We start from the raw sequence: 18,393 nt of genomic DNA, 5'->3' as shown, positions 1-18,393 counted from the left end.
TTCTGTTGCTTCGTTCAGTTACGTATTGCTATAAATAAATTTAAAAACTCAATATGAAAAATATGTAAACATTATCCTCTATGCCTAGTGCATAGTCATTCAATACATGCTAGCTGCTATTACCATTAGAGTGAATTTTAACTTGAACTGATATTTTAACAAGGCATTCTACATTATTTCTTCATCCTTTATTTTAGATATCTAAAATATTAAAAATAAACATCTATATTCCCATCATTCAGAATCATCAATCATAAATTTTGCCATTTTTATTTTCAGCATTTTGAGCACATAAAGTGTCACAGATAAAGTTCATATCCCCTTTAACTGTCACTCTCTGACACAACACTAAATCCAGAGACAATTACCATGAGCTTGGTATATATCACTCCAGTTTACTTTAAAATATATTACATGTTATTTAAGATAAATATGATTAAATAGTCATATAATCATATGCTTAAATTTCTCTGTCTTATTGGAGAAGAATTTAACCAGTGATCCTACAACTTGTGGGGACTAGCAGAATTCAATCAGTTATCAAAATTCAGGAAATGTCTGATATCCTGGTCTGTAGGAGATTGTACCAAGCTCCAATATTTTTCATGTTTTGGTAACTAGACTTGTAGGAGAGTTTTTAGCCCCTGCCAATCTACTGGGTACCAGCAAATGTTAACATTTTTAGGTGTGATGTTAGTAACTTGTGAAAATACAGATGGCATAACATGATTTAATTACAGCAAAGTATTTCTAAGGCAGTAACTCTCAACTTTTTTCTCTGCAATACACACTCAGATAAATAAAACACAGTGAAAGTCACATCTGAGGAATCAAAAGGAATAAATTATAGTAAATGATCTCTGCTGAGCTTCTTTTAATTCGAGTGCTTTGTATGGGAGGAATGTGAATTAGAGTAGATCACAAACTATTAAAGCATTATAGATAGGAAGCTCAGTCAGAGTTGAGGTCTAGAAAATTCACATATACACCATGGAATACTATGCAGCCATAGAAAAGGATGAGTTCATGTCCTTTGCAGGGACATAGATGAAGCTGGAAACCATCATTCTCAGCAAACTATCGCAAGGACAGAAGAACAAACCCCGCATGTTCTCATGGGCAATGAGAACACTTGGACACAGGGCTGGGAACATCACACACTGGGGCCTGTGAGGGCAGGAGTGGATGTGGGAGGGATAGCATTAGGAGAAATACCTAATGTAAATGACGAGTTGATGGGTGCAGCAAACCAACATGGCACATGTATACCTACGTAACAAACCTGCACATTGTGCACATGTACCCTAGAGATTTGTTTGACCAAGGACTTGAGTTCAGAATATACGAAGAACTTCAAATTCAACAATAAGAAGACAAATGATGCAATTTTTAAAGTGAGTAAAATATCTGAACAGAAACTACACAAAATAACGTATAAGAAGCATGTGAAAAGCACACAAAATGATGGTCAACGTCGACATCCCTCAATGCAAATTATAGCCACAGGTAACCTAACTTAAGAGGTAAAAAGTATAAAAACTGACAACACCAAGTATTAGAATGTGAGTTCAGTTGGAACTCTCATACACTGCTGTTTGAAGTGAAAATAGGACAGCCACTTTGAAAACATTTTTGCAGTAGTCCATAAAGATAATATACACTAAGCATGTGGTCCTCCTGGAGAGGTACAAATAAAAGGTATTTACCCAAATTAAGTGAAAACATGCATCCACACAAACACTTGCGTACAAATTTTCATAGCAGCATTATTCATAATAGCCAAAAATTTTAAATACTCCCAAAGCCCATCACAGATAAATGGATAAATTGTAGCATATTCATATAATGGAGCTCTAACAAGCAATAAAAAGGAAAAAGTAACTGATACATGTAGCAACATAATAAATGTCAAAAACATCAGACTAAATGAAACAAGACATACCCAAAGATTACATACTGCATGATTGCAATTATTTGAAATTCTAAAAATGGAAAAACCAAGTACATTTAGAGAAAATTAATGCTGCCTCAGCCTATGACTAAAAGGGGAGAGTTGACTACAAGACAAAACGAGTTCTTTGGGGAGTAATAGAAATGTCCTATGATCTTGATTGTGGTGGTATTTACACAATTATACATTTGTCAAACTCACTGAACTAGTCTTTCAATCTGATATTGAGAGACCTGTCTTTGAGACTCAAATTTGCCATTTATTAGTGTGTGCGTTTAGACAAGACTACTTAATCTCTCTGAGACTCAATTTCCTAACCTTTAATGTAGGAACAACAATGTTTATATCTTATTTTTCCTTTGTTTCAAGAGGCTAATAGTCAACAAAGCTTTAGGGTTTCTATGATGATCAAAATTCTAATGAAACAAAGTATATTAATGTGCTTTATAAGTTGTATAGTACTGTTATAGTATAAAGGATTATAATTATACACTTTTTCTGATCGCTTATTAAATCCAATATTTGATGTCTAACAAAAATACAATGAAAAGAAAATATGAAAAAATTCATTGAACTATATACTTAAAATGTAGATTTCATTGTACATAAATTATACTTCAATAAATTTGAAAAGAAAAGAGTCTTGTAGATCATGAGAAGCTGGAGTGACACATGACATATTACAAAATGGCAAGATTTCCATGGAGGCAGGAGGAATCTACGTTCTCACATTTTGTGAAGTCTGTGTGAGATGTGATGTGATCCCAACAATCCCACTGGGTATTTATCCAAGAAAAATGAAGTAAGTGTCTCGAAGAGGTATCTATGCCCCCGTGTTCATTGCAGCATTATACGTGATAGCCAAGATGAAGAAACAATCTAAGCATCCATTGATGGAAGAATGGATAAAGAAAATCTGATCTCTCACACACACACACACACACACACAGAGAGAGAGAGAGAGAGAGAGAGAGAGAGAGAGAAATATTACTCAGCCAATAAAAAGAAAATCCTGCCATTTGTTATAACATGGATGAACTGGAGGATATTGTGATAAGTGAAATAAACCACACACAGAAAGACAAAAAAAAGTATGATAACACTTACATGTGGAATCTAAAAAATTTGAACTCAGCTAGGAACAGTGGTTCACGCCTGTAAGCCCAGCACTTTGGGAGGCCAAGGCAGGTGGATCTTTTCAGGCCAGGGGTTCAAGACCAGCCTGGTCAGCATGATGAGAACTTGTTTCTACTAAAAATACAAAATTGGCTGGGTGTGGTGGCGGGTGCCTGTAGTCTCAGCTACTGGGGAGGCTGAGGCAGGAGAGTTGCTTGAAGCTGGGAGGCAGAGGTTGCAGTGAGCCAAGATCACACCACTGCACTCCAGCCTGTGAGACAGAGTGAGATCCTGTATCAAAAAAAATTTAAAAACTGAACCCACAGAAGCAGAGAATAGAATGGTGGTTGCCATGGGCTGGAGGGTGGGGAGTGGAGGGACAGTCAAATGGTACAAACTTTCTGTTATAAGATGAATACATTCTGGAGATCTAATGTAGATTATGGTAACTATAGTTAATAAAACTGTACTGTATACTTGAAATTTGCTTAGAGATTAGATCTTAAGTGTCCTGACCCTCCCTGCTCCCCCTACACACAGTAGCTATGTGAGATGATGGATGTGTCAATTTGATTGTGGTAATAATTTCACAATTCGGTTTGATTTATATATAATCACATTGTGCACATTAAATATATGTAATTTTATTTGTGCCTCAGTAAAGCTGGAAAAAATAAAATCAAAGTAAATAAATTTTTTTAATAATGCTATTCAGCAAAGAACAAGGATGTTAAGAGTTTTAAGCTGTCTTCAATACGTCATTGACTAAGCCAACTAAAGCAAATTAAGCACATATTCTGTTTTGTTTCATTTAATAGCATTCTCTTCCTCCAGGAGCTATGAATTGGTATTTATTTTCAGAGTTTATTGCCAAACTTCTTGTTTTGTTTTTGATTTTTAAAAAGTGAAAGATGTATACAATCTAAAGAGTAATCAGAGTATATTGTTTCTGATTTTTAAAAGCTATCTTAATTTATTAGCATTAACCCCAGTGACAAATTAAGCCATGTACAGACACTTCATCTTTTATCTTAAGTTGCCATTTTTCCCGACAGAAAGTGCGTTTTGTTCAGACAAAGTATGTTATATTTATACATGTTACCAAGAATTTCACAAACTGGGAGAGAGTACACATTCAAACAGATTTAGCTAATGAAGAATGAGTTAATGAATAAATGGACAGAAGAATGAATGAGCCATTTTAAAAAGATATTAGTTTACTGTTCACTGTGACAAGTATGTAGACCTACAGGGTAAATTATATAACTTAGTGTCTTTTTTTTATTATACTTTAAGTTCTAGGGTACATGTGCACAAGGTGCAGGTTTTTTACATATGTATACATGTGCCATGTTGGTGTGCTGCACCCATTAACTTGTCATTTACATTAGGTATATCTCCTAATGCTATCCCTACCTCCTCCCCACTCCCCACAATAGGCCCTGGTGTGTGATGTTCCCCTTCCTGTGTCCAGCTGATCTCATTGTCCAATTCCCATCTATGAGTGAGAACATGCAGTGTTTGGTTTTCTGTTCTTGCAATAGTTTGCTAAGAATGATGGTTTCCAGCTGCATCCATGTCTAGGGACATGAGCTACATCCTTTTAACCTTAGTGCATAGTATTCCATGGTGTATATGTACCCATTTTCCTTAATCCAGTCTGTCACTGATGGACATTTGGGTTGATTCGAAGTGCTATTGTGAATAGTGCTGCAATAAACATCACGTGTAAGAAGTGTCTTTATAGTAGTATGATTTACAATCCTTTGGAATATATACCCAGTAATGGGATAGCTGGGTCATATGGTATTTCCTAGTTCTGAATCCTTGAGGAATCGCCACACTGTTTTCCGGCAGTTGAACTAGTTTACAGTCCACACCAACAATTAAAGTGTTCTATTTCTCCACATCCTCTCCAGCACCTGTTGTTTCCTGATTTTTTTATTGATTGCTATTGTAACTGGTGTGGTCATTATCTCATTGGTTTGATTTGCATTTCTCTGATGGCCAGTGATGATGAGCTTGTTTTCATGTGTCTGACGGCTGTATGAATGTCTTCTTTTAGAAGTGTCTGTTCATATCCTTTGCCCACTTTTTGATGGGGTTGTTTTTTTCTTGTAAATTTGTTTGAGTTCTTTGTAGGTTCTGGATATTAGCCCTTTGTCAGATGAGTAGACTGCAAAAATTTTCTCCTATTCTGTAGGTTGCCTGTTCACTCTGATGGTAGTTTCTTTTGCTGTGCAGAAGCTGTTTAGTTTACTTAGATTCCATTTGTCAATTTTGGCTTTTGTTGCCATTGCTTTTGGTGTTTTAGACATGAAGTCCTTGCCCATGCCTATGTCCTCAATGGTATTACCTAGGTTTTCTTCTAGGGTTTTTATGGTTTTAGGTTTAACATTTAAGTAACTTAGTGTCTTTAAAAAGTGAACTTCAACCAAAAAATTATGATACGTCCTTTACCATATAATAAACAGTGTTATTCTTTATGTTTACCATTTTTCTTTGCTGTGACTATTTTTAGCTTCATTTAAGGTTTATTCAATAACCAGAAACTTCTTTAGCATACGTCTTTGCAATATTGCCCTTCTCTTCCTGTACATATCAATGGTCAGTTCATAATTTAGCACATTGTCAGAAATATTTCCAATATTTTTTAAATAATCTCCTTATAATTATTCACACACACATTTATTTATGTTGAAACCACAGTACACAATTTTCATGGAAATAAATATAGAATTGTAAAAGACCAGAGTGGTACTAATCAAAAACTTTATCTCAACATAATATTTCAGAACTAAATATTAAAAAGAGCAACAAATGGGGGACTGAACTATTCCATGTTTTGTAAACTGTTAGATGAAAAACAAATCACAAAGAAGCAGGGAAACCACCTTTCAACATGGACAAGACCCTAAGAAAAATAACAACAGCCAACATGATTTCCTTGTCATATTCCCCACTCCCACCCCATTAGCTTCTTCACTGCTCCTCTTACATCCTTGTTTCTGAGAGTGTAGATCAGAGGGTTAAGACTAGGTGTGACAACAGTATAAAAGAGGGCAATGAACTTGCCTTGATTAGGAGAATTTTCTGATGGTGGCTGGAGATATATGCACATGACTGGAATGAAAAAGAGAGATACAACCATAAGATGGGCTCCACATGCAAACACTTTCTGAAGCCCGGTGGTTGATTGCATGCTCAGTACAGCCCAGGCAATGGCACCATAGGAAGTGAGAATGAGGATGAGAGGTATAAGAACAAAAATGAGCTCATGACCATGAGGAGTCAGCTCATTTGCATGGGTGTCAACACATGATAAACGCAGAAGTGCTGGAACTTCACAGAAGAAATGATCCACTAGGCGATGTCCACATAGGGGTATCCAGAAAGTAAAGGAGGAATGAAGTGCTGAGGTAGTAAAACCACTTACCCAAGAAGCCGCAGCCAACAAGTGGCAGAAACGAGGGTGCATGAGGACAGTGTAATGCAAAGGTCTACACACAGCTGCATAACGGTCATAGGACATCACCACCAGTAGGACACACTCTGCGGTTCCCAGTGCGAGAACAAAGTAAAGTTGAACCATGCAACCAGCATAAGAAATGGTCTTTTCCGGGCCCCAGAGGTTGACCAGCAACTGAGGGATAGAGCTGGTGGTGTAGCAGATATCCAGAAATGAGAGGTTTGAAAGGAAGAAGTACATTGGAGTGTGGAGATGGGAGTCCAGGTATGATAGGATGATGATGAACAGGTTTCCTATCAGTGTTATCAAGTAGAAGATCAAGATAACCACAAAGAGAACTACTTCCAGATGAGGCCAGTTAGAAAATCCAAGTAGAATAAAGAAGTCTTCAAAACTTGCATTTTTTTCCATCATCATTCTTATTTTTCCTGTACCTAAAGAAAGAATCACATAAACTCAAAGTCTGTCCATGCATTGTCAACCGCTCACTTGCAAACATATTGGAGAAAAAAGTATCCCAATTCCAGATAGTGTGCACCATTATGGCAGTAGAATTTTTATGCAGTTTCCTTTATATGCTTCATTGAGATATTTTTCCAGCTGTGGATACCAGCAATAGCTTTTCAAGTTACTGAGTTATTTTATATACATCCCTGAGTTAACATTTGGATAAATCAAGACTAAGATATTCCATAATCAGAAAGATAATATTTAACAAAATAATTTTTTATTTTAAAAAGTTAAATTGGTTTTTTTGCATTTTCAGACTATTTCCCGTTTTGCAGTTACAGAGAAAGGAATAACTGCAGTCATAATAATCTTACTTATAGATAGAAATTTACCATATTAAAAATCAATTAGGTAGTCACTTTAAAATATTAATATTAACTGAAAAGAAATAATTGAATATGATTATAGAAAGAATTAAATGATATTCATTTATTTATGCTAGCAGTTTATTTCTAGACAAATAAAATAACATGCAAATGAAGGTTTAAACAGACATATGCACACACACACCAACTTATAAAAGTTCACAATATAAGCAAAGCTGATTAATAAAGCAAAATAGAGTAGAGATATCAGTGATAGAATGCTTCCAAAAGTAAATGGGGGTGTAATTATTATTGGAAGAGAAAAAGATTACAGAGTCTAACAAAACCCTAGGGAGGGGTAAGAGAGAAAGGAAGAGTGTTTCGATGCACAACAGTGAAGAGCAGATCTGAATGTGGCATTTGAAATTGAAAGAATGTACAACACAGGATTGTTAGACAGGGATAAGAAGACTTAAACATGGTTTCTAAAAAATTGTATATGCTTTAGGCCAATAACTGAACTATACTTTAAATTCTGAGTCACAATTTATGATTTGTATTTTTGGGTTTTCTTCAATATTCCTAAATAGCATTGCCATCCCCCTTCTGCTCCCCTCCTGCCACAGCCAACTCTTCCTCTCATACTCTCTGATAAAATATGACAAAAGACAAATTTATTTATACCTGACTCACCTTCAGTGTTCTGAAAAACTTTTAACGACTCAAATATTCTAATCTTCACACTTGAAAAAGATGTAAAGGTTTGCGCAATTAGTTGAGTTACAGCTGGAGAACTAGGAACGTTGAACTTGGGCTAAGTCTGTGCAAATGCTCCAGACAGGTACAAAGATATCTGTACACTTTTCCATATTATTGATAATAGAATGATTATTACCTTTTGAGAAATCATGAAAAAATTGCAAGAATTTTTTTTAAAATTTCCCTAGGATGAAAGGTAATATTCTGTAAGATACTTGAACTCTAATGCTGATATTTTTGCTAATGCAGGCATAATTTTTCTTTCCTAACGCAGCTGCCTGAGTTCCTTACTACAGTAATTAAAAGGTGAAATCTGATATTTTTCTGTTGTATAAACCGTCTTTCAGCCTTCTTCCAGAGTTGATAAAAGGGATAGGAAATAAGGGACAAAAAAAAAAAAACTCATGTAGAGACAAGTTCGTAGCTTTGATTTTCTTCTTGGTGGAAAAGAGGGAAATGAAGACCCTATCAAATGTAGCTTCTATGAGCTGTGGAATAAAATACCTTCTCTCTTCTTTTAAATCAAACACTGTAGGGAAAATGGATGCCTGAGTGTCTCTTCTTTCCTCAATTACTACTAAGAGACATTTTCCCAATTCGTGTCTTATTCATCCCTTTATACTATATCTGGTTTGTTTTCTTTAATTTTTCATTGACTAGTAAGAATGATATATATTTATGGAGTACATTGTAATGTTTGATATGTATATACATTATAGAATGATTATATTAACGAGTTAATGTATCTATCACCTCACACCCATCATTTTTTTGTAGTAAGAACATTTAAAATCTACATTTCTGCAATTTTGAAATATGGAAGCTGTCTACTCCTTAAGAAGTGCACCAACTTCTTTCAGTACTGACCTTCCTGTGCTTGTCCCTGTTTCCTGTCACTCTCCTCCTGACCTATGACCTCATCATGTATAAACTGACGAAGGGGCTCTCTGGTTGCTGTACAACCTAAAAACATCAACCTAATTGCCTTCTTATAACATTTTTGCCAATGTTTTAAATCTAACTATGGACAACAGAGTCTGGAAATAATTGTGGTTGTCATTGCTACAGAAAAGACAGCCTGAGTTTGTCCAAAAGATCTGCTTTTTAGCAGAATGTGGGAATACTTTAGGGCATTCAAGGCATCAGGGGATGGACCCTTTATCCCAGAGCAAATGCAATCTTTATGGAAACAAAAAGAATAACAGGATACTCTTTCATTGACTGGGGCCTTTGGGATTATAAATCTCAAAGTTGCAATTAATGCCCTTCAAGGAGTTGTCCTGGTGTGATGTTCTCAGTACAAAACTTTTCTCAGAAATATCTTCAGCATATGTTCAGCATGATTCACTGTGATGACAGTGAATTTACCATCAACAAACATGGGAAAAGATGCTGTGAGTTATATTTACAATAAAGGGAATGGGTTTTACTAAGCCATCTGATTTCTTTTTTCAGTTTCCATGGGGCTAAGGGTCAAATTTACAAGACAACTGGAAAAAAGGAGTTATTTAAGAGCACTCAACAGAAAAACTAGAATACATAAATTAAACTGTATCTGTTCCTTGTATAATAGAAGTATAACTTTGAGACTGACCTATATTATTTATGCCTTCCCAGTTGTCTTTTATTTTTTTTTATGAAGCATTTATGTTTTTACTAGATGCCATTACTACCAATAACTTTGTGTTACATTAAACTTTTGCTTCTGTACCACTGGGAAATCCCAGAGTGTTTAAAGATATTGCAAAGATTTTCTTTCAGCAATACAGAAATTTGCTCTTAAGATTGATTTAATTATGATTAGTTGTCTTTTAAATTCAATTCCCAGATTTTTCCTGCAACAGGTTAAAAATATCTTGAATATTACTCCAATCTTTTATTTTATTTTAATCGACACACAATAATTCTATATATTGATTAGATACAATGTGATATTTTGATATATATGTACAATAGAATGGTTCCAGTCCAGCTGCTTTGATCATTACCTCACATGCTTATTTTTCTTATAGTGAGAACATTTAAAAACTACTTGTTTAAAATCCCCCCTTTCTCCATCCCTGCCCATGAGTGGCCTCATTCTCTCCACCGCGTGGGTTTAACGCGGGTTACGTATAGGTGGGATCATGTGGTATTTGTCTTTCTGTGCGCGGCTGCTTTCGCCAGCGCCAATGTCATACCCGGGTTCATGAATGTTGTTGTAAGACAAGTGCTTTTCTTTAAAAGATGAATCGATATTCCATTTTATGTAGATAATGTGGTACATATATATCACATTATATCCCTTTTATATATTTATCTCTTTATCATTGATGGACATTTAAGGTCCTTCCATATCTCAGCTATTGTGAATAATGCTACAATGAACATGGTAGTGCAAATAACTGTAGTGAATTCTTACGATTTTATGTTGCCTCAGTGTTTATTTTCAATATAAGTTGAACTTTCTCATACCAGAAGCAGGGCTTAGTCACCCTCAACACAATTTCGAGTTCTCCTCTCCCAGTTTCTCAAGGTGGTCAATCCAGGTATTTGACCTCTTGGTTTCCACCTCCCTATGGGACACCTGGATACAACCTGCTTGACTTACCCCACTGATCCCCACACCCCACATGGACCGCAGATTTGTGGCAGTGAACACCTCTCAATACAACATGACTCCCAAGAACTCGGGCCTGCTTGCTCCAAACCCACCAATCAGTTACTCCCTGCTTGAGTAATGCTGTGTACTCCAGTAAAGGCTTTGGCTTTCTCGGCTGTCACTCACTCTCTCTTGCTACCCACCCACTGGTTGAGCATGCATGTCTCTGCGGCCTGCCCCTTCTCCCATTAGACCTGTGAGGAAAGTTGCCCTCTTCTCTCTGGATCTTTAAGTAATAAAACTACTTCTATTACATGTTTTGTTTACTTGCCTCTCACCTGACTGACACAACTGAAACTAACTTCTTTTGTGGACAAGGCTGTCTTAGAGAGTGGTGATCTTGGTAGGAATGAACTGGACACACTAGTCAGACAAGAGCCACAAGGGTGTCTGCCAGTGAAAACAAGTTTCCAGTGAGGGGAAACCTGGTCATAAATAGGACAATTAGGCATTAGCTCTCCATCAGGATATAGAATTATTCCATGAAAACAACACTGAAAACATCCACAACCACAACCACCTCCACTGGAGCCCATCAGAGCAGGGCTAGAGGTTCTAGCCACTCTTCAAAGAGAGGCATTAAGACCAAATTAAAGGAAAATCTACCAATATATTTTTAACATTCTAATTTCAGTCTCTCTGGCTATGTACCCAGAAATATAGTTGCTGGATCATATGGTAATTCTATCTTTGTTTTGAGGAATCTCCATCCTGATTTCAATAATGGCTGTATTAATTTACATTCCTACCATTAGTATATAAGGATTCCCTTCTCCACATCCTTGCCAATACTTATTACCTCTTATTTTACTGATGTAGCCATTCTAACAGGTATGAAGTGATATCTCATTGTGGTTCTAATTTGCATTTCCTTGATGATCAGTGATGTTGAGGAATTTTTTTATACATCTGTTAATCTTTTATGCCATCTTTTGAAAAATGTCCATTAATCTTTTGCTCAGTTTTAAATGGGGTTCTTTGCTTTCTTGCTAACAAATTTAAGTTGTTTGCATTTCTTACATATTTTGAATATTAACCATGTATGGTTTGTAAATATTTTCTCCCAGTCCATGGGTTGTCTCTTCAATCTGTTGTTTACTTTGTTATACAGAAGCTTTTTGGTTTGAGGTAATCCCATTTGTCTATTTCTGCTTTGGTTTCCTGTGGTATTGAGATCATCACCAATAAATTATTGCCATGATTAATTTCAAGGACATTTTTTCCTATATTTTCTTCTAGTAGTTTTACATTTTCGGGTCACGCAATTAAATCTTTAAATCATTTTTAGTGGATTTTTGCATATGGTGTGAAATAAAGTTTCAATTTCATTGTTCTATATTTGGGTATTTGATTTTCCCAGCATCATTCATTAAAGATACTGCCCTTTCTCCATAATGTGTTTATTCTTGGCATCTTTGGCAAAACTCAATTAACCACAAATGCATGAGTTTATGTCTATTGTTATGCCAGTACCTTTCTGTTTTGAATACTATAACTTTGTAATATATTTTGAATCAGGTAGTGTGATGCCTCCAGCTTTGTTCTTTTTGCTCAAAAGTGCTTCAGCTACTTTGGGGTTTTTGTCATTCCATACGAATTTTTAAATTGCTTTTTCTATTGCTGTGAAACAAAAAAGTCATTGAACTTTTATAGAAATTGCACTGACTATGTGTATCACTTTAGGTAGTATATACATATTAATAATATTAATTATTCCAAACCATGAACACAAGATCCATCATATTCTGGGCTTTTCTTTGGTAGAAGACTTTTATTACTGATTCAACCTCCTTACTCATTAGTCTGTTCAGATTTTCTATTTTTTCATGATTCATTCTTGTTATGTTTCTAGAAATCTAACCATTTCTTCTAGGTTACCCTATTTGTTGGTGTAAAATTGTTCATAGTATTCTTTTACGATCTTTTGTACTTCTGTAGTTTCAATTTTAATGTCTCCTCTTTCATTTCTGACTTTATTAGAGTCTTCTTTTTTTTTCTTAGTTGGTCTACTAAATTTTTGTCAATCGTTTTTATTTTTTCAAAAATTCAAGTCTTCATTTTGTGAATGTGTTCTATTGTTTTCTAGTCTCTTATTTATTTCTGCTCTGATCTTTGTTATATCCTTCCTTCTGCTAACTTTGGGATTAGTTTGCTCTTCTCTTTTTCTAGTTTCTTGAAATGTAACATTAGGCTGTTTGTTTGGGATCTTTCTTCTTTTTTAATATAGGCATTTATTACTATAAACATTCCTCTTGCTAATACCTTCTTTTGCTACACCCCGTAAGTTGTGGTATGTTGTGTTTTCATTTTGATCTGTCTTAAGATATTTTTTAACTTCTATTTTGATTTTTTCTTTAACCCATTGTTTATTCAGGAGCATGTTGTTTAATTTCCATGTTTGTAAATATTTCAAATTTTCTCCTATTATTCATTTCTACTTTCATACCTTTGTGGTCAGAAAAGATACTTGATATGATTTCAATCTTCTTAAAACTATGGAGTCTTATTTTGTTCCCTAATATTTGATCCTGGATAATGTCCCATTTGCACTTGAGAAGAATGAGTATTCTGCTGCTGTTGGATGGAATGTTCTATGTATGTCTGTTAGGTCCATTTGGTCTAATGCACATTTCAAGTCCAGTGTTTCCTTATTGATATCTGTCTAGATGATATGTTCATCGTTGAAAGTGAAGTATTGAAAAACTCCTGCTATTATTGTATTGCAGTCTGATTCTTTTCACGTCTACTAATACTTTCTTTATACATTTAGATGATCTGGTATTAGGTGCATATATATTTACAATTGTTATGTCCTTTGGATGAATTCACCCTTTGATCATGTAATGACTTTCTTTGTCTCTTTTCATAGTTTTGGACTTTAAGTTTGTCTAATATAAGCAGAGCTATCCCTGCTGTCTTTTAGTTTCTACTTGCATGAAATATTTTTTTCAATCAATGTGTGTTCTTCAAGTTGAAGTTAGCCTCTCACAGGCAGCCATGTTTGAGTATTGTTTTTCAGTTTTTTTCCAAAGCAAATCATTTTAGTAGGTTGTCAAATATACAATTATTAGAAATATATAAATATTACCTGTAAAAATTAGTATATCACATTAGATAATTCTGTAAAATAAGAAAACACAAATCACACATTGCCAACAACCGCTGCAGTCCAAGAATATCCCCGTCAATAGTACAAATTACAAACACATTTTTAAAACTAAAGATGTTATTTAGACATTTAAACCAAAGTAACCATGACTAGCCTAAATACATTCATTCATCAAGTACAATAAATTTAGCATTGCTACTTACAGTCACTAATAACACAATTTTAGGTGCAATTTTACCTAAAATTCCATAAATTTTCCAATATAGTTCTGAAAGTAAAGTGTCTTTGTGCATGCCATTTCCATTTTTATGTGGGTGCATCATATATCAGACTTAAGGCTATTTCACCTCATTATTAAATTGTTCATAGACATATATAGAAAGTGAACACCAGGCCAAAATTTAATCCCAATGATGACAAAATACATATTTTTTTTTTCGAGATGGAGTCTTGCTCTGTCGCCCAAGCTGGAGTGCAGTGGCACGATCTCGGGCTCACTGCAACCTCCGCCTCCCAGGTTCAAGTAATTATCCTGCCTCAGCCTCCCAAGTAGTTGGGATTACAGGCGTGCACCATCACACCTGGCTAATTTTTGTATTTTTGGTAGAGACCAGGTTTCACCATGTTGGCCAGGCTGGTCTCAAACTCCTGACCTTGTTATCCACCCGCCTCGGCCTTCCAAAGTGCTGGGATTACATGTGTGAGCCACAGTGCCCGATCAGACAAAATATAAATTTTTTAAAAATTCTTGAACGCATATATGAATTTGTTTAATCACATGTGTACTACTACTATTTTTTACCAGAGATATCACAGTAAATAATGAGAATTTAATATTAACTCAAAAAAAGATGAAGGCTTCAACCTTCCTACTTCCTACAATAGTAACAGCTTTTTTTTTTTTTTTTTTAGATGGAGTCTCCCTCTGTTGCCCAGGCTGGAGTGTAGTGGTGCGGTCTTGGCTCACTGCAACCTCCACCTACCAGGTTCAAACGAGTCTCTTGCCTCAACCTCCTGAGTAGCTAGGATTATAAAACCCTAGAAGAAAATCTAGGCAATAGCATTCAGGACATAGGTATGGGCAAAGATTTCATGACTAAAACACCAAAAGCAATGTCAACAAAAGCCAAAATTGGCAAATGGGATCTAATCAAACTAAAGGGGTTCTGCACGGCAAAAGGAACTATCATCAGAGTGAACAGGTAACCTACAGGATGAGAGAAAATTTTTGCCATCTACCCATCAGACAAAAGTCTAATATCCAGAATCTACAAGGAACTTAAACAAATTTACAAGAGAAAAACAATCCCATCAAAAAGTGGGCAAAAGATATGAACAGACACTTCTCAAAAGAAGACAGGCGGCCAACAAACATTGAAAAAAGTTCATCACAGGTCATTAGAGAAATGCACATCAAAACCCCAGTGAGATACCATATCACGCCAGTTAGAATGGCGAATATTAAGAGGTCAGGAAACAACTGTGAGCCAAAATAAACCTTTTTTCTTTGTAAATTACCCAGTCTCAGGTATTCCTTTATAGCAATGCAAATGGATGAATGCAGAAAGAAAGGATCAGTCTGCATTTCCTAACTTCAAAAACTACAGTCTGCAGTTTCCTTTGTAGTGCCTGTGTAACGACAAAGGTCGTTAAATAGTTTAGTGTTTAGTGTTCTTGTTAAAATATAATGTTATATAATGAAGACGGGCTGATAAATCATTGATGCATTAAATGGCAATATTTCAAAAAAAAATTCAAACTCAAAATCTCAGTATAGAATCTTCCAAGAGAATGAGAACCCCTAACTCTGTTCAGGTCAAATGTTGCCCCCTCAGAGAAACTGACTGATCATGCTGTCTAAAGTCACAGCCTCAGTTAATTTTTATTCTCTTACCCTGTGTTTTTCTTCATAGCATTTATCACTATCTGACATTGTACTATATATCTATTTATTTATTATTAGTTTTCTATCTCCTTACTAGTATGTAAGCTTCATTAGAACAGAGACTTTAGGCTGGGCGTGGTGGCTCACGCCTGTAATCCCAACACTTGGGAGGCTGAAGCAGGAAGATCACGAGGTCAGGAGATTGAGACCATCCTGGCTAATATGGTGAAACCCCGCCTCTACTAAAAATACAAAAAAATTAGTGGGGCCTGTTGGCGGAAGTCTGTAGTCCCAGCTACTTGGGAGGCTGAGGCAGGAGAATGGCGTGAACCCAGGAGGCGGAGCTTGCAGTGAGCCGAGATCACACCACAGCACTCCAGCCTGGGCAACAGAGTGAAACTCCATCTCAAAAAAAAAACCAAAAAAACGAACAGAGACTTTATTCTTTTGATCATCAATATATCTCCTGTGCATATGACAGTGCCTGACACTTATCACCATTACATAAAGATTTATTGAGTAAATGATTAAATGGTTTGTTTCCATGTTCATGTTACAGCCAGAGACATAGGCAGGTATTGCGGCTTATCTCTGAATTCCTTGGTGCTGGCTGGCTGGCATAGAACCTTGCAAAGAATGAATAAATAAATTACCCTGATTAATCAGTGTGCCTGGATAGAGAAGACATGTAGGAATGCTGCACCCCTGGATGTGCTATCAATACACTTATACACCATGGAATACTATGCAGCCATAAAAAAGAATGAGTTCATGTCCTTTGCAGGGACATGGATAAAGCTGGATGCCATCACCCTCAGCAAACTAACACAGGAACAGAAAACCAAACACCATATGTTCTCACTCATAAGTGAGAGTTGAACAATGAGAACACACAGACACAGGGAGGGGAACATTATACACCAGGGCCTGTCAGGGGGTCGGGGGCAAGGGGAGGGAGAGCATCAGGACAAATACCTAATGCATGCAGGGCTTAAAGATGATGGGTTGATGGGTGCAGCAAACCACTATGGCACATGTATACCTATGTAACAAACCTGCATGTTCTGCACAGATATCCCAGAACTTAAAGTAAAATAAAAATAATAATAATTTATAAAATACACTTAAAATTTATTTTTTTAAACAAGATTGTTCTCTTGAGGTTAACTTATTACTACTTTGAGTTGCCAGGAGTGATTGCACATTTCTTGGGAATCCCTAAGTCACCAAGAATAAAGACCACTTGTAATAGCTAAGGCATATTCAACAATAAAATTCTAGAGATCTGGGATATTTGATATTTGCTTATAATATTTCACTTTTGAGTTTTTATTCATTTAATAAATGTTTTATTTATCATCTTGTATGCTCACGAACAGTTTTAAGTGTCCATTCAAATCATTTCATGGGAAAAAAAGTCAGGAAACAACAGATGTTGGCGATGCTCTGGAGAAACAGGAACACTTTTACACTGTTGGTGGGAGTGTAAATTAGTTCAGCCACTGTGGAAGACAGTGTGGCGATTTCTCAAGGATCTAGAGCCAGAAATACTACTTGACCCAGTAATCCCATTACTGGATATGTACCCAAAGGATTATAAATCATTCTGTTATAAAGACACATGCACACGTATGTTTATTGCAGCACCATTTACAATAGCAAAGACTTGGAACCAATCCAAATGCCCATCGATGATAGACTGGATAAAGAAACTGTAGCACATATACACCATGGAATACTATGCAGCCATGGAAAAGAATGAGTTCATGTCCTTTGCAGGGACATGGATGAAGCTGGAAACCATCATTCTCAGCAAACTAACACAGGAACAGAAAACCAAACACCACATGTTCTCACTCATAAGTGGGAGTTGAAAATACGAACACATGGACACAGGAAGGGGAACATCACACACTGGGGCCTATTGAGGTGTGGGGGCACAGGGAGGAGAGCATTAGGACAAATACCTAATGCATGAGGGGATTCAAACCTAGATGACCGGTTGATAGGTGCAGCAAACCACCATGGCACATACATATACCTATGTAACAATACTGCACGTTCTGCACATGAATCCCAGAACTTAAAGTAAAATTTTTTTGAAAAGTAAAACCACAAAAAATAAAATAAAATAAAATAGCTTTACTATTATAATCCAAGCACAACAAGTTGTATTCGAAAACCAATTAAGAATATGTATTACATATAGAAAGTATGTATATACGTATATTAAACTTATATATAAATTATTAGCTATAACAGATGTCATATTGTTACAAAAATCACTGGCTAAGAAAACGTTCTAATTTAGAAAATGATCATATTCTATATAGTTGATTTTATAATTCATAGAAATACATCATGATACACAAAAAGAAAAAATGAGGAAAAATAAATACATTAAAATACAAGCACATGAGTTTCCTGAAGATTATATCTAGGCTGATGCTCAACTCAGTTACACCTTCTTTATTTTACTAAAATCTTAGGATGAGCACATATTAAGTCACATATTAAGTAAATAACTTGCACAAATCAGCTTTTTTTTTTTTCTTTGAGACGAAGTTTTGCTCTTGTTGCCCAGGCTGGAGTGCAATGGCTGATCTCGTCTCACTGCAACCCCCACCTCCCAGGTTCAAGCGATTCTC

At 35.8% G+C, this 18,393-nt stretch overlaps 1 protein-coding gene across 1 annotated transcript; it reads right to left on the bottom strand.

Moving 5' to 3' along the window:
• Positions 1-5,417: 5,417 nt before the first annotated feature.
• Positions 5,418-8,666, bottom strand: LOC101022646 (olfactory receptor 2J1). The gene is given in 2 exon segments (XM_003897258.4): positions 5,418-6,939; positions 6,941-8,666. Coding segments are annotated over 2 exon segments (1,059 nt in total). The 5' UTR covers positions 7,078-8,666; the 3' UTR covers positions 5,418-6,017.
• Positions 8,667-18,393: the final 9,727 nt, after the last annotated feature.

This window comes from Papio anubis, chromosome 6 (assembly GCF_008728515.1).
Source record: "Papio anubis isolate 15944 chromosome 6, Panubis1.0, whole genome shotgun sequence".
Taxonomy (NCBI): domain Eukaryota; kingdom Metazoa; phylum Chordata; class Mammalia; order Primates; family Cercopithecidae; genus Papio; species Papio anubis.
Note: the sequence above shows the minus strand (reverse complement) of the source record. Positions and strands in the feature narration are given on the sequence as shown.